Source organism: Triticum dicoccoides, chromosome 1A (genome assembly GCF_002162155.2).
Source record: "Triticum dicoccoides isolate Atlit2015 ecotype Zavitan chromosome 1A, WEW_v2.0, whole genome shotgun sequence".
Lineage (NCBI taxonomy): Eukaryota > Viridiplantae > Streptophyta > Magnoliopsida > Poales > Poaceae > Triticum > Triticum dicoccoides.
In genome coordinates, this window is record NC_041380.1 from 536,761,198 (window position 1) to 536,783,980 (window position 22,783).

The window sequence follows — 22,783 nt, forward strand, 5'->3', positions numbered from 1 at the left end:
GTCCGTGTGCGACTATGCCGGCGAGAGTGTGCAACTCCACGGTCGGGCGTGAGAACCTCCTGCGACAATTGATGTGCGACTATGCGCACCAGATTGTGCAACTCTGTTGCCATGCATGTGCGACTGCGCTGACAAAAGTGTGCAACTCCGCGGCCGGGCGTGAGAACCTCATGTGAGAATTCATGTGCGACTATGCGGACCAGATTGTGCAACTCTATTGTCATGCATGTGCGACTGCGCTGACGAAAGTGTGCAACTCCGCGGCCGGGCGTGAGAACCTCCTGCGATAATTCATGTGACTATGCGGATCAGATTGTACAACTCTGTTGCCATGCATGTGTGACTGCGCCGACGAAAATGTGCAACGTTGCGGCGGGGCGTGAGAACTTCCCACGACAATTCATATGCAACTATGCGGACTAGAATGTGCAACTCTATGACCATGCATGTGCCAACTAGGACTTACTATGTGTGCAACTACAACTACTGTGCATGCCAAAAATAGACCAACTTAAAAAAACGTCGCCGGGCTTACTTAGTATCGTCGTGTAATTTGTGAAATTTATGACACCTGCTTGTTCAACTATCTATGCTTAATTGTACGGAAATGTTAACGCCCACACATGTGGGCGTTCACCACTCCGTCCACACGCAAGCATCGCCGTTGGTTTTGTTTTGCACGAATCTTGGAGCAAAAGGGCCGGTTTTCGGCGCCACGTTGGACGATTCTAGTGTGCGGTGTGCGAGTGGGTTCGCCCGCACGGTAGTTGCCATCCCGCGGTCAGCGGTTGCCACTGAGAGGCGTGCGGTGGAACTGCCATGCGCCCGCACGCCATGGTCCGACCGCAGTTGACGTCAAACACGTCGCACGCCCCTCCACCCTCTCCCTCACGGTTCCATTCACTCTCCCCCGCGTCGCATTTACTGGCACAACCCACTCGCATTACAGTCCACTGGAGGAGAAGGCGAGGGGAGAAGGCGACGGCGGAGGCGGGACAGTCGACGGTGTTCGCGGGCGTTGGTGGTGCTCGTCGGAGCGGAGCGGCGTCGCCGGAACGCGTGCGGGTCGAATGTAATGCTCGCTTCATCTATCGCATACCCTCCCTGATTTTGTTCCCCTCTTTCCTCCCTGTTCGATTTCTAGATCCATTCCTAGAAATTCCGGCGATTCAGCGGTGCGCCGGCGTTCCCGCCGCTGCGGCGGTGCGCCATAGTTGTGTGCCTGCCGTTGCTTCGTGGGAGTGGGCAGTTTCGTCGCCGCCGCTGCGGCGGCATCGTCGGTGAGGCTATGCCTGCTCGTAGGCAACACATTAGTCTTGCATTTGGATTTTGAGAGTTGTCCGCCGGGTTGTTTTGGTGCGGATTGGTTCGAAATTTGGGGTTGCAGCCATTTCGCGCGAGAATTGTAAGGGTGATTTTGAGGTTGAAGCAGTTGCCATTGAAACCTAGATCTAGTCTAGTTTTGGGGTTGAAACTGCAGACTGTGACGAAATTGGCAGTATGATTGAACGTGAACAAATGTGCGGCAACTAAACTACCTGAAGAAATGTGGTAGTTGCCACAAACGTGTTCTCCCATGTGGCAACAGATTTCCGAAAATGACTGTCATAGTTGCCACCCCAAAACGAGGTGGCAACTAATTTCATTGAACTCCTGTGGCAGTTGCCACACGCATGCTCTTCCCATGTGGCAAATTTTAATTTTGCTGAACTTGTACGATAAGTAACCAGAAAAAATATGCTTTCTGAATGTGGCAACTATGGCAGTATGACCGAACGTGAACAGGTGTGTGGCAACTAAACTACATGAACAAATGTGGCAGTTGCCACAAATGTGTTCTCTTCTGCGGCAACATATTTTCTGAAACTGACTGTCATAGTTGCCACAAATGTGTTCAAGCTCATACACAAGGGGGGCAACTAAAATTTACTGAATGAATGAGATAGTTGCCACATACACGCTCTTGAACGAGGCAAACTGATTTTTTACTGAATTTACATAATAGTAACCTCAAACATTCTTTTTTATTTGTGAGACTTGTTTTTTCTGAATTATTTGCGACAGTTTCCAAACTTTGATAGTTGCCACAGTCGGTAGCACTGGACGGAACTAATGTGCACATCGAGTTGGCGTGTTTGCCACTTTGGATTTTGTATAATCATGTTGCAATACAGTATGTGAACACAATGTCTGTTGCCACAATACAGATATGACAGTGTGGCAAACTGGCTGCATAGTATGGCAACCACATTTGCATTTAAATAGTTAATATTTTTCTGTTAGGTGGCAACTGCTTACCCATTGCATTTTACATTTTCGCCATTAACAATTTGGTCTGTTCCTACATCAGCAGAATGGCTCGTGGCGATCATCAAAGTGATGATGACGATTTCATGGATCCACCTCAACGTAACCAGGCAACTGGACGGAGAAAAGAGGGCGATGAGGTAACTGTCCGCACACCCGCCCCCCTCCTCCTGATTTATGTTATTTGTTGGCAGCTAGATCTTTTTTATAGTCGTCCATCATGAACTAAATTTTCATAACATTGCAAAAACATGGCAACAGCTCAACACTTTTGTGTTTGTTTTTTGCAGAAGAAGAAACGTATTCGCAACAGAGCCTCCCAGGAACGTCTGACCGTGTTGATTGACAAATTCACTGACGATCAAAAGGGAGCTGCTGCTGAGATGGGTATGCAGGTTCTGATGGATGTCCGGTGTACGAACCTTGTCAACCCGGTATGCGACTGGCTTTGTGAGATATACGATCCCGCCTCCAGGGAATTCGTGATCCCGGGACGGGGAAGACTTCCATTGAATGAGGAATCCGTGTTCTGCACTTTGGGTGTGCCTCGGGGACATATCAAAGTCCCGTACGAGGTTAATAATGAGATCGAGGAAGAGCTGTTCGCCCGTTTGTTTCCTGGGTTGGAGGCAATGCCGAACACGTCTGTACTGGCAGATTCTCTGCAGGACATGACGACGCACGGAGAAGTTTTCAAGATGAAGCTACTCATGTACCTCATCTCAGCTGTTTTCGCGCCGACCACTTCTCTTCGCCCAAGCAACAAATGTTTCCCCATCCTGGTGAATGATCCATGCTTGCTACTGCCAGTGTTTTCGTTGCGTTTCTTCCGTTTTGATTTCTGACGCGGCAAATTTTTTTGCCCTGAAATTTTGTGTGGTGCAGGCGAATCTGAAAAACGTGAAGAGTATGAACTGGTGTAAGTTTATTGCCAACTTTCTCCACGATGCTTTCAAAAACAAGATGTACCAGAAGGGTTGTCGTATGCACTTAATGGTATTTATTTTCACCAGATCTCTGTGCGAACTCTTTGTTTATAACGTACTTTTATTTCATGCATGACAATCTGGTCATAACAAGATGGCAACTGCCATAGTGACAATGTGGCAACTGCCATAATGACAACGTGGCAACTGTCATACTGACAATGTGGCAACTACCTTCATATTAGCATGGCAACTGCTATCACAGTAGGATGACAACTGCCATCACACTTTGATGGCAACTAACACATACATATTATCGTTGGATCATACATTATCCTGCTCTTTTTTTTCTGAACTACAAATTAACCACGATGGCAACTGATATTTTCTTTTCTTTGCAAAATTGTTTTAAATCAGCTCATGTATGTCGACTCTCTTGATCTGTCCACCGTGGATTTCACCGGGATAGGAGGCCCGCCGCCTACTCATAAGTTTGCTGTTTCTGCGTGGACCATCAGCGCTGTCAAGGCTGTGCTTGCCGCAGACAGGGCAACTGATGGCACATATGGAAAACTACAGGTTAGTTTTTGTTTATGTCTTTTTCACACGGCATGCTTACAAATTTGACATGACGCAACCGTCCGTGGTTTATAAGGCATGCTTACATTTTCTTTTTTTGTTTTTCATAGCTGATGGCCAAGCATGCTATAGACTACAGCGTGTTTGGGGGGCCTCAAAAATTTGAAAAGTGGATGGACGTGCACTCAGCTCCGTCTTGCCCTTCTGAGGTAATCAAAATGTCCACATCTATGGTTTGCCGTGGATTACATGTTGATGTCGCGGAAGCGAATGCAGTACGGGTGTTGTTTTGTTGATGCTTCTTGTTTTCGTGCACAGGCGAGGGCACCAGTGGAGCATCTAATTGGGCAGTTTGCATCCGGAATGACCAGCCTGCTCGGGAAGTTGGTTGAGGGGTGGACGTCCCTCAGTGCCTCTGACAGCGACGCGGTTGCGAGGCAGTTCACTTCATTTGTCCCAGAACGTACACATCGGCCAACCGGTTGCCGTGGCCGGTATGACTACAACAGCTCCCAAGAGCCCGGTGACACACAGGATGATGTGGATGGAGACGCTGGCCTCAGCAAGGACGACGACGATGACACCGATGACGATGAACACGCTAAAGTTCGCACATGCGGCAACAAGGGCAAGGATGCAATAGGTGCCCACCCACCGGAGAAAGTGAAAGAACATACGGTTGCGAGAGGCGAGGGGGTTTTGCCATCAAGGAGGGGGAGGGCTCCAGAGGATGTTGGGCAGGGTTCTGCTGGCAAGAGGTCTAGGATCGATCCCGTAGCTGCCAGGAAGAGGTTCGACTCTCAATTTTAGTTTTCTGTTGTGTATCTTTTCTTTGGAACAATCTCATCCATTTCTTTTGCACTTGTTTTTTGTCAAGCGCGGCAATTAGTTTGTTGTCTGACAATTGCCACCTTCTTTTTTCCTTCCATCTGTTGCGTGCAGTGAGCCGACCGCTGGTGGACGAGCAGCTACGAAGAAACAGGCGCCAATGCCAACCCATGTTTCTGCTCGCTTGAACAAAGGTGCCCCCATTGCCGGTGACATCCCTTCCACCAGGTCTTCTGCTCGTACGACGACGACCAACACCGGGGATCCTGTCGTGTTGCCTGACCTGAGGAAGGCAGTCAAGAAGTAGGTTTCTCCATGTGCTTTTCATTTGAGATAGCGGTTTTTTTCTTGATTTTTCAATGCAACTGGTCTGCTTTTGTCACATGTTCTTCTGTTATCATCCCCCACGAGGCAACTGCTGTTTTTCCAAATGATTTCTTCCTTCATTTTTTAAATGTATGGCAACTCCTATTATCTTTACATGGCAACTGGCATCTAGGCCAAATGGCAACTATTTCTGTACCTAATGGCAACTGTCATCTTTTTTTTACCATTTTCTTCTGAGAGTTCATCCCCCACCTAATTTTGAAATTGCATTCCTCACAGATCAGACATTTCTATCATTCCTTTCAATTTGCCTAACTTTGATAACTGCTGCTGTATGGCAACTGCTAACTATGGCACATGGCAACTCATGACCCCCTTACATGGCAACTACCAGCTTTTTCCACTTGTTTTTAGTTTTTTAATGCTTCTATCATTGCAAACATATTTTTTTGTCCATTTTTTTCATACCATTTTTCACGTGCTTTTTTTCCTTTGCAGGGTGAAGAAGACTACTACGCGCGGGGCCAAGCATATCAGTAGAGACCCACTCGAACGCCTGCATTCAAAGTTGTCAACAGGTGGCAACTCAGATGTACATGAGGCGCCAGGCGACAATACTGCTGCTGCACCGTCAACTGCTCCCACTAACTCTGATGCAAGTGGCCGACCATCTCCGCCGGCTGTAGATGTGCAGACTAGAACAACAGGCATCCGTACATCGGGGAGTGACGAGTCGGTATCCGCCAGGACAGCTGAAATATTGTCAACTCTTCTGGCAATGAAGGATGCTGCTGTGAGCCATGCCACCCCATCAGCAAGCGTCGAAGTGGATGCTCCCGAGACCAACCTAGGCAAGGAAGATTCCCGCTCATCTGACACTGATTCCAAGCGCGTGCCTGGTGTCTCACTTGTGTCCATGACAGAAGCGGCTGAGGCGGCACTTCACAAGGATATGCCATCTGCAGATGATAATCCTGGCACAACAGCTCCAGCTCCTGTCGGTGGAGATACTGCTAAGGCGACCGTTCCGCGTGCTGGTCTTCCACCTAGGCGTCGTAGCCCCCGCAAGCAATCAACAGACATACCCAACGCTCCGGCTGTAGCTAGGAGCAGGAGAGACGAATCTGGTTATGTTCCTGCGTCCACACTGTTCCCGCCACCTGCAAAAATCAATGTGATGGAGAAACCGCAAGACCGGAGCACAACTGATGCAGGTGTCAAGCCGGGCACGAGTGACGCAGAGGAACGCCCGGAGCAGACTGCGCCTTCACCCGCTGCGGAAATCCCCAGCATAAATCTGCGCACTTCCAGGCTCCCAGTCAATGTCGGTGTCCCCTACAGTCCAAACAAGAAGATTGTCATGAAAGCTGCGGCTGAGACCGCTGACAACACGCCCCGCCCTGCAAATAAGGCCGATCATTTTGTAGCGGCCGATTCAGATATGTTTGTCGATCTTTCACCCCTGGATTCTGCCCCGAAAGTCGTTCGTGGTCCGGCCAGTAGGAATGAGAGGCACCCAATGGCCTTTACCCCACCGAGCTTCAGCCTCGGCGTCAGTCAAGATCAACCGGTGGTGCACGATCCTATACCAGTTGCCTTTGCTTTCCCAGGAGGCATGCCCGCAATGATGGCGCAGCCAATGGTCGAGGGCAGGAAGGCTGTCAAGTTCGCAGAGCCAATTGTGCAAGGTACACTCATCACGCACTTACGATTTTCTTGTATACATGTTTGTAGTTTGACTTTTGTCCCAATCACATTCTTTGGGGGTCCTCACTTGTGACGGCAACTGCCATGTGACGACATGGCAACTGGATTTGATGCACCATGTCACCTACGTTTTTTTCTTTGCTGCCATGCTGCGTTTGACATTTGGGCAAGCACGTGGCAACTGAAGTTATTTCAACATGGCAACTGTAGTTGCTGTCACATGGCAAATACAGTTCAGTACACATGGCAACTGGATTTGCCACATCATGCCACCTGCATTTTTTCTACCATGCTGCATTTTTTCATACGGCATTCACATGGCAAGTGGAGCCGACACAACATGGCAACTGCAGTTGCTGTGACATGGTACCTACAGTACAACTAGGTGGCAACTACAGTGCACTACATGGCAATTGTATTTGCTATGTCATAGCGACTGTAGTTGGACCACCCATGGCAACTGCCCCCCTTTTTCTACCTACATATCACATCATGGACCTTTACCTCCTCACAATCCATCTGTCTTTGGATTTTATATGTATCCTAACCCACTTTTTTTTATATTCATTTGCAGCCACCCCTGAGGAGATTTCACCGTCACTTGATGAAGTTTACCACATGATCGAGGAGACAGCATTGCAGAGGAGTTCCTCACGAGGGCAAGGGCAATCAAGTTTCAATGTGCCTGCAGATACGGTATCTGAGGATACCATTAGGAGTGTCACCCTTGGTCCTGTGAGGCAGCAGAGGGTAGTTCACCCACCCCCCGCGGAAGACTACGAGCCCGAATTCAGGGCCACTAAGGAACAGACCCAGCTGTACGATATCGTCAAGCGTTTTGGAAATGCGAGGACCAACAGCAAGCACATGAAGAAGCTGAAAGCGTAAATTACCATACACCATAATCTCTCATCTTGCTTGCTCTTTTTTACCATTTATCTACTTCGTACTTTTTATAAATGGTCCGCTTACGTTTTAGTTCTTTCATATATTTTTTTTACTTAGTAGGCATGATTCTTCCATGCTATATCGTTTTCATACAGCTCATGTTTGGACAGAACGAAAGTCATTCAGTGCGGAGCGACGTACGTCGACCTGGGTGATCTTGCCGAGTCCGTGAGGCCAAACGGAAAAATGTCGACGAATGTAGTTGCATGCGGGATCGACTACATCAACAATCACACCGATGTAAGCGCCGATAAGATAATCATGCATTACAGTGTGACCTGCAAAATATGGGATGGTGACTTCCACCACAAAATCCTGAGGAACAATTTTGCACAACACGGTGACTTCAAGCTCACACTGAAGAAATATGTGAGTACTCCTTTCCTGTCTGCACCGTTTTTTCACATGGCGTGGTTTTTTGCCAAAACCTGTACTTGTGTTTGTGTGGCAGAAGTTTTCATGTGGCAACAGTTGTCGTGCACACTGACTTCTTGATTTTTTGTATCCCCATGCAAACTATGTGGCAACTTGATAGTAAAATACATGGCTCATTTTGTTCATACAATGGACGGCAACTTTCTTTCAACTACTCCCACCCATAATCAAACATTCTACGTGATTCTAATTTTTTTGTCCCTCTGTTGTTCTTTCATGTGAACTTTGTATCTCATTTCTTTACTTTTTTAAATGCAGGTCATGTTCCCCATGTTCCAGGAGCTTGCACCACACGACCGACACGACAAGTGTGGTCACCACCATGCGGTCTGTCTTGACCTGAAGAACCAACGTATCGAGGTGCTTGATTCAATCCGTTCGGAAGCTGATGGAGACCTTACTACGCATGCCGAATTCTTCATCAAGAACCTCAAAGAGACTTGAAACCGTCACTACGAACATTCAAAGGTCCAAATCAGGCATTTCCCGACTGAGTATGTGGCGACTGTGAAGCAAGGGAACACGTAATTTCTTTTAACCCGCTCCTTCATGTGCCATTTTTACATCAATCCACCCCCTCTTTTTGTTGACACATCTGAACTGAAGTCCATCTTTGCTGCAGCTGTCCATTTTGCGTGTTCACCTGAACTCTTTTTCCTCGTGCAGGACGGACTGTGGCTTTCACGCGCTGGAATACTTTGCAAAGTGGGAAGGCAGAATTGTCCCCGCTATCACAGATGCAACGGTCGTTGAGCTCCGAAAAATCTGCACATGGAACTGACTGACGAATGAAGATTTCAACAAGCGGTCCGGAGCACGCGAGTTCATGGAGGAAGCTGTCAAGCAAGTCATCAAGAAGTACAAGTGATCACGTGGCGTTACACACCAGACGCACACCTTACATTCTGTTGTTGAGGAATGTAAGGTACTATCTCTCTGTTCTTTGTCGAAAACTATGTTTTGTGTGCTACGTTATGACTGCAACCTCGTGTAGCCTACTATGTAATGGTGGCGTGTTAGCGACATTTTTAGTGTTTTCTGTAATACATGTGTGGACGTGAACCTATTTTAGGCGTTACATCAGATCTGTTTTTATGTTTATCATTACGACAGTGGTTTCATCGTTTCTAGCATCGTTTTTTGCTGTTTCGAATGCGTCTGCGATGTTTTCAAAAAAAAGATGGCAAATGTAGTTCAACAGACATGGTTAGTGAAAGTCATCATCATTTTTTCATTTTTGGCTGTTTTGCTTGTTCTTTTTCATCGCTAATTGCACCGGCTAGCATTGGGTAGGTTTATCATGTAGCCATAACCTTTGCTGCGGTTTATGCATGTTTACGCTTTTTTTTCCAACTTGTTTTCCCATACATTGCACACAACACACTACGTGCTTCTAAACCACATCGTATTTGTCATGGGGATATATGCCATGCAGAGTCATTACAAAAAGCATCCGGAAATTTTCAGTACAGCTAACATGGCAGATACATCATAAATAACATGGCAGATCCAGTACAACTTACATGGCAAATCCAGTACAACTAACATGGCAGATCCAGTACAACTAACATGGCATATTTAGTATAAAGTAGCATGTCATATTTAGTATAAAATAGCATGGCTTATCTAGTATAAAATAGCATGGCATATTTGGTATAAAATAGCATGGCAGATTAACTACACATAACATGGCAGATTAAGTACCCATAACATGGCAAATGCATTTATCCATTCAATGAATTTTCCTTCTACTTCTGTCCCCCCTCAAGAGTCATTCTCCCAATTAAAAAATATCCCATCGTATAGGGGTACAAAACAAAATGTCCACATGGACCATGTCACAGCGCCCCAATTTTTGCTCATGGATTGCCCGCCCCTTTCTTCGTTTTCTTGTGTTTTGCTTGAATCTCCAGTCCTGACTTGTACCTTATCTCTCTCGGACGACCCTTTGTGATGGAACGGGGTGGGTTCCTGACCTGGGTTTGTGTGCTTGCTGTTCCAGATCCTATCTCCGAGTTTTCAGACGATGGCCCCGTGGATGAAGGCACACTTGATGTGCGGGGGAACCGGTGTAAGGCTTCCTCGGCTTTCCTTTTTTTGATCTCATCAAGCTCTCTTTTCAGTGCCTTCCTGTATTTTTCTGCTACTCTCGTTGTGTCATCACTCTTGCACGCTTCATCAATTAGCTCAGCATAGTTCTTTGTCAGCACAATGTGCCTCACGGCTTCCATGGTTGACTCAGGTCTCTCGTCATGCACAGCCAGAACTGCGTTTGTTGTCTGCGGCGCCAACGCGTCGTCAGCGTCCCAAGTCCATCGCCTCCTTATAAAATGGCGGGGCATGCGTGTCACAGCGTTCATGTCCATGACTTTTAGTATGTGACAGCACACAATGCCGTCCTGTTCGAATTTGCAGCATTGGCAGTAGTACTCGCCTTCGCCTATCGAGGCTCTGACGAAGTAGTTCCTTCCTTTGTCCGTGTCTTCAGGTTCTGAATCTGACATGCCCAAAATAGAACACACCTTGAACGTATGTTCGTCCACCCGGAAAGCCGTGAACATGCTGGCACGCTTTATTTCTTCCTGGAATCTGCAAGTTTTGTGTGTTTTCTGTTAAACTTTCGTGCGATCTTTTTCTTGTACACCCTTATGTTGTCATGGAAATAGAAATACATTTTGTTTGAACATGGCAAACATAGTTCATTGAACATGGAAAATATATTACGTTGAACATGGCAAATGCAGTACACTACACATAGCAAATGCATTACAACATACATGGCAATTGCAGTACAACAGACATGGCAATTGCAGTACATTTTCAACTGGATATCGTCATTTCCACACCAACATTCCCCAATGGAAGCACATTGCATAAAACATGGCAACTGCATTTTTATTAAACATGGCATCTACAGCTGAGTAAACATGTCAATTGCATTTCAAAAAAAAGGGCAGATGCATTTCATTAAACATGGCAACTGCATTTCAGCATATGTGTCGCCAATATAACATTTTTTTTGGCATTTTTTGACATTGGCATTTGCATGCCAACATGCTCCAATGGAAGCACAGCGCATAAAACATGGCAACTGCACTTCATTCAACAAGGGAAATGCACCCGAGCAAGTATGCCAAAACAAAATTTTCATTTTAACATGGCAACTGCATCTGAGTAAGCATGGTAAACAGTATTTCATTAAACATGGCAGCTGCATGTCATGGCAACTGCATTGCACTCTATAAGGCCCCTACTGACTTGGTGCTTTTTATGCAAATAAGACTGTAATGCAACTGACTTACTTGTTAAAGATCTTGTTGGTGTATATCTTGCTCATTTGCCTCTCCATCGGTAAATACGTTAGCAATTTTGGCTGCTTTAGGGCTGTGGTCGCTTCTTGCTGTAGCTCAGATCCCAGAATTTTTTGTTGCAAAACTGTGTACTGCTTGGCAAACTGTAGCAATGAGTTGCCAGGGCTGACGTACCGCTTTAAAACAGCATTGAACCCCTCGCTGCGCTGCGTAGTCTGCAGAAAGGGGAAGAAGCACTGCATGAAGTAGGCCGGCACCCAGTACATTCGCTTCTCCCACAGGCTAACAAGAGTCTCGTTGTCCTGGACTTGATGTGTTTTAGTCATGGCCATCCAGCTCCTTTCAAACTACTCCACCGTCAAGCTGTGGTCCACGCACAGCTCGAATGCCTTGTGCAGCTCTGGACGGTCGGCAAAGAATGGTCCTAGCGTCTCCTCAGCCTTCTTTATAATGTGCCACCTGTAGTGCCTGTGCACTGCCAACGGAAAGACCTCCTCTATGCCTGCACGCATGCTGAAATATTGGTCCGTTATTATGTTCATCGGAGCAAGTCCATCCATGCACTCCAAGAAGGTCTTGAACAACCAAACGTACCCATCTGTGTCTTCGTTCCGGACGAGGCCGCATCCGAACTGCAACGACTGATTGTGGTTATTTATTCCTATGAACGGAGCGCATGGCATCTTGTACATATTGGTGAGGTACGTCGCGTTGAATGAAATGCAATCTCGGGAATGTTTGTAGGCTCTCCTTGCAGCACCATCCACCCAATACATGTTCCTAACACGGTCCTCATCATCCAACCTTATCCTGTAGAAGAAATCTGGATCTTCCTTTGCTTTCACATCGAAGTAGGCTATTGTGGCCTCTATGTCTGCCAACTTGCTCTCTCTACGGTACTTGGCCTGTAGATTTGTGACGTCAGCTGGTATGTACGGCATGCTACTCAGAGTCCCCTTTTTTCTGTGGATGAGAGATAGTATCTGTACCATTCTTGATGGACCGACGTTACAATCATGTAGCAGCTTTACGAATTTCCTTTCGACGGGGGTGAACCCTCTGTGGGCGGTCAGAAATTTCACCAGGTCGAACTTCTTTATGAGTTCGTGGTTGTGCTCGTCAAAATACTCATTGACCACCCATGTTGCTCCATCTACGTTTAGCTTACACCGGACAGGGCACCCCGTCTTGAGAATGATGCCTCTCTTTCGTTCCGGAACGACAGGCGCAACACCTTTCCCCTTCTTGTTCCTCCGTGCCTTGTGGCACCTCATCTCACCTCTGCTGTACTCATTAGTTTTCTTAATTTTCCTATGGTACTCGGTGTTGACCGCAAATCCATGGAACTTTGCGTATGCCTGGTAGTATTCCTTTGCTTCTGCGAACGATCCAAATCTCTGCCCAATGTATGGTGGCTGAGGTACCACGATCTCGGATTGCCCATCATCTTCATCCTCTTGTGCGTCGTCGTCAGTTTCATCATTCGCTTCAGTATCGGCAGCAGTTCCATCTACTCGAGTGTTGCTAGTGCTTGTGTTCAAAGGGGTGCTCGTCGGCATTGCTGGAATGATTGCCATTCCCGACTCTGACTCGAAATTGTTTGCGGCATGACAGTCTGCTGGCTGGTGGAACGCGTCTTCCGTGCGCTCAGAGCTCCCCGCAGTAGATGTCCCCGCATCGCTGTTCACTGTAGTTGTAGGTTCTGTAATAGAAAAAACAAGCACGAGAGTAAGATTTTTTGGTTGAATAAGATGTGTATCACAACGGATCACACCATCTTCGATTGATTTGGCACGACATATTTTCAAACAGCAAGCCGTGAGACTGCGTGTGGACATGTGTGGCAGCTGTAGCTGTCCAGTCATGGCAGGTACTGTTCAACAAACATGGCAACTATTGTTTTGCCTACAAAAAACTACAAACAACAAATGTAGTGATGTTTTTTGTGGTTCAATTTTTTTCCTTACCTTGTTGTGCTGCATTTGGCCATCTTGTATGGTCTGTGACACCAAAATGTCGTGCTCCACCTGCAATTTGTGAAGCTTGCCACGGGACGTTTGCCGTGTCACCACCAGCGTAATACGCTGTAAGCATAGTAGTGGTTGGTCAATTCATGGCAATTTGCAGTTTGTGCTAGCACGGCAACTGCAATCGCCCCTGATGTGGCAACTGCAGTTTTACTGGCATGGCAACTATAGTTGCATCGGCATGGCAACCGCAGTTGTTTCTCCATGGCAACTGCAGTTGCGATGACATGGCAACTGTAGTTGCTCTGGCATGGCAACTGCAGTTGTTTCTCCATGGCAACTGCAAGTGTCCACTGATGGCAACAACAGTTGTCCAGGGATGGCAAATGTAGTTTTAAATTCATGGCAATTGTAGAAGTCCAGTCATGGCAATTTGGAGCTGCCAACTATGCCCCTTCTGCTAATTGAACATCCGCACCTTCACTTTTTTTATGGACTGACCTGTGTATGACGTCGATGGCAGGTACATGGGTGTTGGCTGATGCCACGTGCTGCATGAAGGCCCTGCATTTTCACCCGTGATAACTCGTGAGTCCTCTTGCCAGTTTTTTTGCATGTCCATTTTTCACGTCCACAGCAGTATGTGTTTTTTTTTGGTTTTGCATTACCTTGATTAGCCATACTAGCTAGTTGAGGTTGGTTGCCCGTACATATGTCAGTGTTAGCGCCTTGTGACTGAACTTGCCATGGGGCCCCCCTGAGAGTGTTTTGGTCATAAGAACCTGCAAAAAAATGGGAGTGTAGGACATAAGTAGAATGTCATCTTCATCGTTGCGAAGTTGGCAACTGCTCTCTTCTTTTTGTTACCACGCATCATACCTACGCCTGCATACTGTTCTAGTAGTGGCAGCAACGGCCCTGCTGAGATGAGTTGACTATACTCTGCTGCATCCCAAGGCGGTGTTTCTGGCCTTTGAGAACCCCAAGCATCAGCGCCACCTTCGCGATTCATCCTTTCCGCGTCTCGATTCTTTTCCGACATGTTCTCAATCACTGGATGATCAAAAAGGCATCAATAATCCACAAGAATTGTATTCTTCTGCTGCTTGCACATGGAAGATAGGGATGGCAAGCAACAGGTCAAAATAGGTGGCAATTGTCATCATACACAAGCGGCAACTGTCGTTACACACAAGTGGCAATTATTTTTTCCCACCCTCTTCATTCAAAAAATCGTCCTTCCTGCCCTTTTTTAGGGATTCCTACTCATCCATTTCATACCCAACTACTTAAGTGCCTAAACTAGGCACCTAAGTTAACCTCAAACGTAGTACATGGCAGATCTGGTGTATTCTGCCTGGCAATTGCGAATATACACCGAACCATGCAGTGTTCTACCCCTATAGTATGGACCCAGTACAAGATCGGGAGATTTTCAGCCTTAAGGATGAGAGGGAAGGACGAGATCGAGAATTTTCACCTGGTTTTAGTTGATCGTGTCTGGAGGGATGGATTGGAGTGGGCGGCTGGGGATGGGAAGGGTTAGGGTGTGGTTTGGGGTCGGAGCGCCCTACGGATCTGCCCTGGTTGCCATGGCAACCAGGGATGGCCGGCGACGGATGTCGGGGTTCGAGAGGTGGGGGACGATGGCGGCGTACGAGAGAGGGGATGGATCGGAGGCGTGGATCGGCTGGGTCGTGTGGGCAGCCGGTCTTCTGGCCCGGACGGGGTAGTGCGAGCGGGTTTGCCACACACCGGACGTGCGAGCCGTGCTTTTGTGCGCTCGGACGTGGTCGTGCGGGCCGATCCCCGTCTATGCCGCACGAGGTGTGCGGGCGGGTTCCTATCGACGCCACACGTGTGGCAGTTATTCGGACCCTAATTGTATGACTATGATTTGCATATTATGAAACTTGTTCGTACATCCTTGTGCAACTATGTAGTATACAACATCTTAATATCTCATCCCTCGCTGTGTCTCGATGTTGCTGCAAATCGACGATTCAACCTGCAGCTACCCCGGCCAACTATCTGCAGTTTGTGTTAGTTCTTCTAGAGTGAATTTGTCTCGTGTACTTTTGCTTTTTTGTTTTCAGAGAACTGATTTGTTAGTTCTTCTAGAGTGAACTTTTCTTATGGTCTTCATAGAATCTAAAATTACAATTTACAGAACATATAGGCGATGCCATTGACTACATGCTGTAGAACAAAGTCAACATCTTAGTAGATAATACTCCCTCCGTCCAAAAAAACTTGTCATCAAAATAGACAAAAAGAGGTGTATCTAGAACTAAAATAAACAAAAAGAGGTGTATCTAGAACTAAAATACATCTAGATACATTCCTTTTTATTCATTTTGATGACAAGTATTTTCGGACGAAGGGAGTACTAATCTACGATCTGAAGATTGAAATGTTCAAAAACTTAAACTGGAGTAGCCAAGACTTGGTTTGCCTCCACCAGCCCCTTGCTCTCGAACAACTGGAACATTCAGTTCCGAAAAAATACCTGCTGCTCTTTAGTAGGATCAGAGTTTCAAAAACAGTAGCTGCATCAACGAGCAATTTAGGTTGTACGAAAGGCGCTACCTAACAATACCAAGCCAGCAAAAGTTCAGGGTGGCCTGGAGCATATCGTCGAGGTCGTCCTCGCGGCAGTTAGGCCTAGTGGGCGCGCCGTCTGGCATCTTCCCGCAGCCCACCAGTACGTCCCTGTCGCCGAGCAGTCCCATGGCCAGCAATGCTTGCCCCCATGGCATGCAGTGAGCGATACAGCAGAAGATGGGCGAGAGAGAGAGAGCAGACCTTTAGGAAGGGAGTGAGCTCAGTCCATGGCGTGGGTTGGAGGAGGGGAAGCTCGATCCATGGCGTGGTGTCGGGGTGGGGAGCGAGGAAACAGCAGAAGGGTTCCTCTCATCTGGCGCGCGAGGTGGAAGAAGCATTTCCTTTGACGACGAATTATCGTGGTCGCCGGTCGGTTGTGGGCGGATCTGGCCGCCGCCTGACCGACCTGGTCACCTGACCTCCCTCTCCTCTTCTCTTGTGCCGAGGGGAGACGAGGACGCCAGTTGTGGTGGTTGTGGGGGCGAGGGCGGAGGACGGCGGCGAGATGCGAGGTAGGCGGCGGCGGCGGCGATGCGGGGTGGGGGAGAGCGAAGGGAGGAATGAATCGGGGGCTTCGATGGAGAGTCGCCCCGACAAAATAGAACCTGACTCCGCTGGGCCGCACGATCGACCGCTCGGTTCGACAGAATAGTGCACGTGCACTTTTTAGATTTTAGGATTAATCAATCGATTTTGACACGATCGGCGGATCGAGGAAGGAAGACTAGTACTCCGTGGCTCGGTGGCTCTCTGCCACGCCCGCAATCATGAAGGAGACAAGCAGCAGGTTCACGTGATCTAACCCAAGTCTTTCTTGCTTCTTTAATTCCCATGCAGACCGGGGAACACTAGTAGAAAAAAAGGCCTTCAGTCCCGGTTCATAAAGGTCGGTAGTAATGCCTCTCCCTTTACTCCCGGTTCAATCCAGAACCGGGACTAAAGGGGATTGAACCGGGACTAAAGGGTGCGGCCACGTGGAGTTCCACCTTTAGTCCCGGTTGAATATGTATGTGGCTTTCAACATTTATTCAACATGGTAATTATTTATTTAACTCAATGTGGAATTACTCGTATTATTAATGTTTGTGACCGGGAATAACTGATGCGGAATTTCACTCGAGGAAGTAATACTCGAGGTGCCGAGGACGACTGTGATGGAATACAGTAGAGGAATTAATAGGGATCAACTCTACTGTAATTTATATGTACGTACATATTTTTCCCGGAACATCACATGGTGGAAGAGCTGGGTTTGTTTTGCAGGATCGGCTCTGCAGGCTGTTGACCCACATGATTAAGATTGGAAGTTGATCTCGCATTTACAATCTAATCATGGCACATGACTCACACATGTGTGCTAGGGACTACTATATTTAGACTCGGAAAACTGGTATGTTTTATCGTGGTTGGTAACATTGCACAGGAGTCATACGGATCTTTCCGGAAACAGGTGGAATAATAAAACACCTGGAAGTGGAGTCTATAAATAGGTCCCTACTCTCTAGCCTCAATATGCATTGTGAGCAGCACCACGGATAAGGCAGAGGAATTAGAGGGTAGACTGTATCCACAATTTCCAACACAGTAGGCCATGTGTCGAGCAAGGAAGCGACGGACGCCTTGCATCCTCTGAACAGCCAGCTAGCTTAAGGGCCCCTTCAAAAAAAGAATATTGTGTTGAGGGGAGGGGCAACCGCCCCAACTTTGGATCAATTTCTGAAGGATTTTTTTAGGAGGGCTTAGATTATATTTTTTGCATCTAGCCCCTTCAAATACTGATGATTTGTGTTTTGCGCCCAGTGATTTACGGCTAGCTTCGTCATTGGTGTCGGGGATTGATCTGTTTAGTGTGCAATTCAACTGAAATTTCTGTGATATTTGCTACGGAATCAGGATGATTTGGGTAGAGTAATTTATACAACTTGTGTTGTGCTTCAGGACTATGCTGAACATGCCGACCATTTCAGTTGCAAAAGTTTTCTCATCAATCTCTACTACTTAAAAAAAGAACGTAGAATTCCCATTTCACATGTCTTCCCATCACCTCTTTGTCCAATATTTTATGTATGTGATAATCAATCATCTTAATTTACTTACCTTCAACCAATTCCATTTTAATTTACTTATCAAAGTTCTAATCAAAATATAAGGTAATCACGGGCAGAATTTGCTGAACATTTATTTACATAAATTGCATTATTATTGATAAATAAATCACAAGTTAACGTATTAGAATATTTATATCCGGTTGCAACGCACGGGCATTGTTCATAATTCTAGTCAACAAAAAAAAAGTTGCACATTCGGTTCGTTTGTCTGCTGGGACTATGGTCCGCCCATCTACCTTCGCACGCATCTCCAGGCAACCGCGTGACATACTAGTAAACCCTACTTTCTCTTCCCGGTCCCACCCGCCAGCCGCACTACGGCACAAGCTTCGTCTTCTTCTTCATTTCCGTCCCCTGCGCTCGTGGGATCTGCGGCGGCGGCGGCGTTCCACGGTAAATCTCTGGGCAGGATCCGTTGAATAATTTTGGACAAGTCTTGGAGTATGTTGTAGCCTTGTAGATCCGAATCAGGGATCCTTGTATAGAGAGCCCTAGTCCACGCCGCCCGACCTCGCCGTCGTCGCGTGGAACCGAAATTTCTTTGCGGGGAGGGTCGATCCCATCCAGCTTTCTTTGTGGATTCTGAGAAGTTTGATTGTTGTTGTGGCGGGCAATCTTCCTGGGAGCAGATATATCGTTGATGCGGTTTGTATGTTAGGATGCAGTACAGCTAATGGGTCCATTAGGAGTAGACACAACTGCTTATTAACCATTCGGTTTACTCAAGGCGTAGTATATCATATACTCCCTCCGTAAACTAATATAAGAGCGTTTAGAATACTAAAGTAGTGATCTAAACGCTCTTATATTAATTTACAGAGGGAGTAAGCGTTAATTGCATCAGTACTGGTTCATTCAATCTACCTATGAGCACTGAATGACCAATCTAAATATGTGTATGTAAGGATCAAGGTACGATATAATGTACTACTGGATGGTAGTTGCGTTATCATGCCCAAACAAGGTGATATGTATGTAGATATGTCCAAAACTGTAGTAGGTGTATCAGGTAACAAGTGATATGCAACTTGGTATGACCAATGTGAACCCTTTTTTGTGTGGAGAATTTCTTATTTTACTTCTATTCACCCGATGTGTCTCTTTCTTAACTCTTGTATGAGATTTCTCTTGCTCTGATATTCTCTTTATGCTCCTTGTATCTGCCTTTGGCGTCGCAGAAGCTTGAATATTACCACTCTGATGTTGTGTTTGTCAGCCCCATTTTCAGTTTCATCTGCTGTGCAAGTTCATACCCACTAGATGGGGAAGGCAAAGCGTGCATCTATATTTATCAGGCTCGTCTCAGCAGCCGGAACTGGATTTTTCTACGTGAAGCGCAAGAATCCTCGGCGGATCACAGAGAAGCTTGAGTTCAGGAAGTATGATCCGCGTGTAAACAAGCATGTTCTATTTACGGAAGCCAAGATGAAGTGAGACGCTGCAGCCTTTCTTTCTTACCATAAGACCTCTACCGTTCATTTTGGTCGAAGACGATGATGCTACCTTTATTTTAGCGGGCTCTAGATAATTTAGTTTCATGTAAACAACTCTAATGAGCACGTTTTGATCTCGTCAGCACCGCATCAGCATGGATTTTCACTTGCTCTGCCTTGCCTGTTTATTTGTATTGTAACTGAAATGAGCTGCAAGCCTGCAAATGTACTGTCCCATTTTGGTGTTGTGATTTTTGTCAGTGAATGCCTGCTTCTGAAACTTACAGCACCCACAGATGAAGGGGTAGAGGGTCTGAACCACCAAGATAAATGTAAGTTTTTCCTTCCCTTTTATTTTCTTTTCCTTTCCTGTTTAACACCTGAAACATATATGCTGTCTCCGCAACCGATTATAAGATAGCTGAGAGGCATGAATTGCTATTACTGATTATGTTTCGTGATTCATGTTTGAACTCTGAACAATGTTCTTTTGTTTGTTTTGTGTGCATGACATCATATATTAACTAACAAACAATACATTATACATTTTGTCAAAACAAGCAGGCTGTCGATCCTTGAACATTTTCAGAATTAGCATTGGCAAGTAGCTAACTGTCTACAATAAGGTCAGGTACTAACTTTCCATGTCGTCAGACGCGTGGAACTGCTCGGCCACTGTGAAGCTACTACTTGCTTCACCCCAGCTCTGCAAGCACATCCTGAAGCCAGGATCATAGTCCCACAGCCCGGATTCCATCTGTCGCCAGAGTTTCTTCTTCCTCCCGTTTACCCAGTTATTGTGGATGATGAAGCACCCGAGCTTCTTGCAAGCTGAGCGCATGTCATGCCTTCCCCAGAGCCCCTTGTAAGCTCCGTTGGGGAACAAATCCCGGTCCAGAAACACGACGGTGAGGTTTGTGCTAGGCTCTAGGCATCTGTCGTTGCCGAGTCGGTTCACACCTTCCTTCCCACACAGGACGTCATAGAAGCTTGGCTGCTCAGATGAGTTTGATTTGGCCGCGTGCTTCACTACCATCTCCATCGCGGTGATGGTGGCGCTGTCTGATCGGGCGTAGTAGAAACCCGAATTTAGCCGGCGTGGCAGGTTTATTGGCCCTGTGAACAAAGAACAGTGAGAGAATTCTCAAACACAATGTTCTTTGTAGGTATTCTATTTCTTGAATGCAGACTGGCACATTGCTATCAGGTATGAAATGTGCAAGAAAATCTAACACATTGAGTTAAATATAAGAACAATGTTATCCACCAGAAGAAGCATTAGCAAAACCAAATTTGTAACCATAACCACTAAGATGTAAAAGTCACCTGTCTCATTGTATTCATCTGATTGGGCTGCGAATGTAGCAGGTCCAAGAGAGTGCAGGAACTGCACTGGATTGTGAAACCAGTAGACATCAACATCACTCAGCAGCACGTTGTACCCCATCCTTATAATCTCCAGAACAATGCGCGATTTAACCTTGGTCACTCGCTTAAAACACTGGGTTCCAAAGTGGCAGTCATCAAAACTGACGTTGTTTGGCGACGTTGGATCTCTGAAAACTGGCAAACCCTAGAATTAGGGATTGAAATATTTGAGCATAATTGGCAGTTTTGAAAAGGAGAACAACTACAGAAAACAAGAAAAATCAAAATGATAGAATGAAATCAAGTTCACCATTACCTGCAAGACGGAGAATTCGTATGTCTCTTGATCTAGAGCACAGACTACAAAATTGGCGACTCTGAGACGGCGCAAGCGGCACACCCAGCTCATAAGCATGTCCCTGTAACTTGCCCCAGCCACACCAAGAACAACAGACTTATTATCGTCGGCTACGAACCGAAGGAGCATTTCTAATGAATATGGAACGTCAGAGGCTTCTGAAGAATAGCTTGGCAGATGATCAGGCAAGCAATTGTTCTCTTTGTTCCATGGGTTACCACCAACCTCTTCATGGGCATCCTGTTCTTTACCTGTGACAAATCTTGAGAATGTAGGCTCTTCAACTTTGCTCAACATGTAATCTTCAGAATGCTTTACCACTTCATACAGCATGGAGAAAGAATGATGATGTCCTCCTGGCGGACGACGGCAATACGACCCGTAAACCGAAGCGAGATGCCGGTTGACACCGTGCTCCCATGATCCACCAGGTAATCTGCCGCTGCTACTCAAACCAGCGCCGCGCTTTGCGGTGGAATCTTCGGGGTATAGCCCAAGAACTAGACTGCTTGCATCGAAGACGAGCCTCGTTTCAGATGACAGAACTTCATGGATCAGCCACCTGCTGTGCGCCCCTCTTCCATACAGAAAAGAAGGCACGACTCCTGCAAGCAATGGACGGCCCGGATTGTTCCACGCGAAAACGAGCCCCCTGTCGCTGCCATCTGCTGCCCATTCCTCAGCTTGAATCTCCTCTAGCTAATGGAATCGATCAAATGAATATTTCATTATCATGTAGTAGAACAACTTGGAGTTTTCGACGAATCTAAGATTGCCGTTGATAGAAGGATAGAGGAAAAAGTACCATCGCACTGTGGGCGAGATTGTATGAGAAGCTGGAAACGTTGCGTGACGCTGAAACGAGGAGCCACTCACGGTCAATTTTGCTGAGATCTGCCAGTAATGTGACGGCTTCGGGGAGCAGAACGACTTCGGCGTCGACGAGGACGCAGACGTCGGAGTCGTCGGCGGCTTGCGCTCTTGCGATCATGGAGTGGAAGAATGGCGTCCCCGTGAACCTGAAACCAGGAGGGCAGGTGCAGCTCAGTTCCTCAGTTCGGGCAGCTTCCATGGCGGACTGAACAGACGGCGAGTTAAATTTGCGAGGGCGCCCGCACGAGGAATCGACGGCGGCCTCGACGGTGACCCGGCGTCCGAGCCGCCCGGCGAGCGCGAGCGCCGACGGGTGGGAGCCGAGGAGCACGACGGTGACGTCCCACGGGAGCGCCAGCCACGACCGCACCGCCAGCTCCTGCCGCGCGGGCGAGCCGTCGGGCGGGCGGAGCGGGGATGAGAAGATCGTGACCCTCCGAGCGGCGGTCCGGAGGTGGCCTTCCTCACGATGGTGGTGGCCGGCGCGCGGTTTTGAGGAGGCGCGGTGGAGCACGGCCGCCGCGAGGACGACGGAGGCGAGGGCGAGGAGGAGGACGACGAGGCATCCTGCTCGGCGCGGCGATGTAGTAATAAGGCCATGAACGCCGCGGCGCGACGACGCTCCCCGGCGGCGCGGAAGAGGAGGACGGCGGTGGGCGTGCGAAGGGAGAAGCATCTGGCCAAGCGCAGGCGAGTGGCGGGGC

The 22,783-nt window shown here is 47.3% G+C and overlaps 2 protein-coding genes and 1 long non-coding RNA gene across 4 annotated transcripts; 1 reads left to right on the forward strand and 2 right to left on the reverse strand.

The window, feature by feature from the left end:
- Nucleotides 1-13,853: 13,853 nt before the first annotated feature.
- Nucleotides 13,854-14,759, reverse strand: LOC119320834. Its single transcript, XR_005155074.1, has 3 exons — nt 14,215-14,759; nt 14,004-14,117; nt 13,854-13,899 (listed from the first exon to the last, which is right to left on the reverse strand). It is a non-coding gene; the product is annotated as an uncharacterized LOC119320834 (long non-coding RNA).
- A 3,581-nt stretch (nt 14,760-18,340) lies between these two features.
- Nucleotides 18,341-19,744, forward strand: LOC119286817 (50S ribosomal protein L33-like). Of its 2 annotated transcripts, none has more exons than XM_037566287.1 (2): nt 18,341-18,440; nt 19,264-19,744. In XM_037566287.1, exon 2 carries the CDS (start codon nt 19,308-19,310, stop codon nt 19,479-19,481), a length of 174 nt encoding a protein of 57 aa, XP_037422184.1. In that variant the 5' UTR covers nt 18,341-18,440; nt 19,264-19,307; the 3' UTR covers nt 19,482-19,744. The 2 variants fall into 2 exon arrangements, with proteins under 2 accessions (XP_037422184.1, XP_037422191.1); XM_037566294.1 differs by having other exon boundaries at nt 19,276-19,744.
- Nucleotides 19,745-20,046: 302 nt separating this feature from the next.
- Nucleotides 20,047-22,218, reverse strand: LOC119320906 (beta-arabinofuranosyltransferase RAY1). The gene is made up of 4 exons (XM_037594839.1): nt 22,012-22,218; nt 21,165-21,905; nt 20,807-21,053; nt 20,047-20,596 (listed from the first exon to the last, which is right to left on the reverse strand). The coding sequence occupies exons 1-4, from the start codon at nt 22,195-22,197 to the stop codon at nt 20,115-20,117; spliced, it is 1,656 nt and encodes a 551-aa protein (XP_037450736.1). The 5' UTR covers nt 22,198-22,218; the 3' UTR covers nt 20,047-20,114.
- Between the last annotated feature and the right edge of the window lie 565 nt (nt 22,219-22,783).

What these genes read in the sequence shown, in the direction of transcription:
- LOC119286817 (XM_037566287.1), top strand. Translation starts at nt 19,308, where the DNA reads ATGGGGAAGGCAAAGCGTGCATCTATATTTATCAGGCTCGTCTCAGCA.
- LOC119320906 (XM_037594839.1), bottom strand. Translation starts at nt 22,197, where the DNA reads ATGATCGCAAGAGCGCAAGCCGCCGACGACTCCGACGTCTGCGTCCTC. An exon ending in ACGAATTCTCCGTCTTGCAG is followed by an intron (nt 21,054 to 21,164) that starts GTAATGGTGAAC and finishes CCCTAATTCTAG; the next exon opens with GGTTTGCCAGTTTTCAGAGA. An exon ending in AGATGAATACAATGAGACAG is followed by an intron (nt 20,597 to 20,806) that starts GTGACTTTTACA and finishes CTTTGTTCACAG; the next exon opens with GGCCAATAAACCTGCCACGC.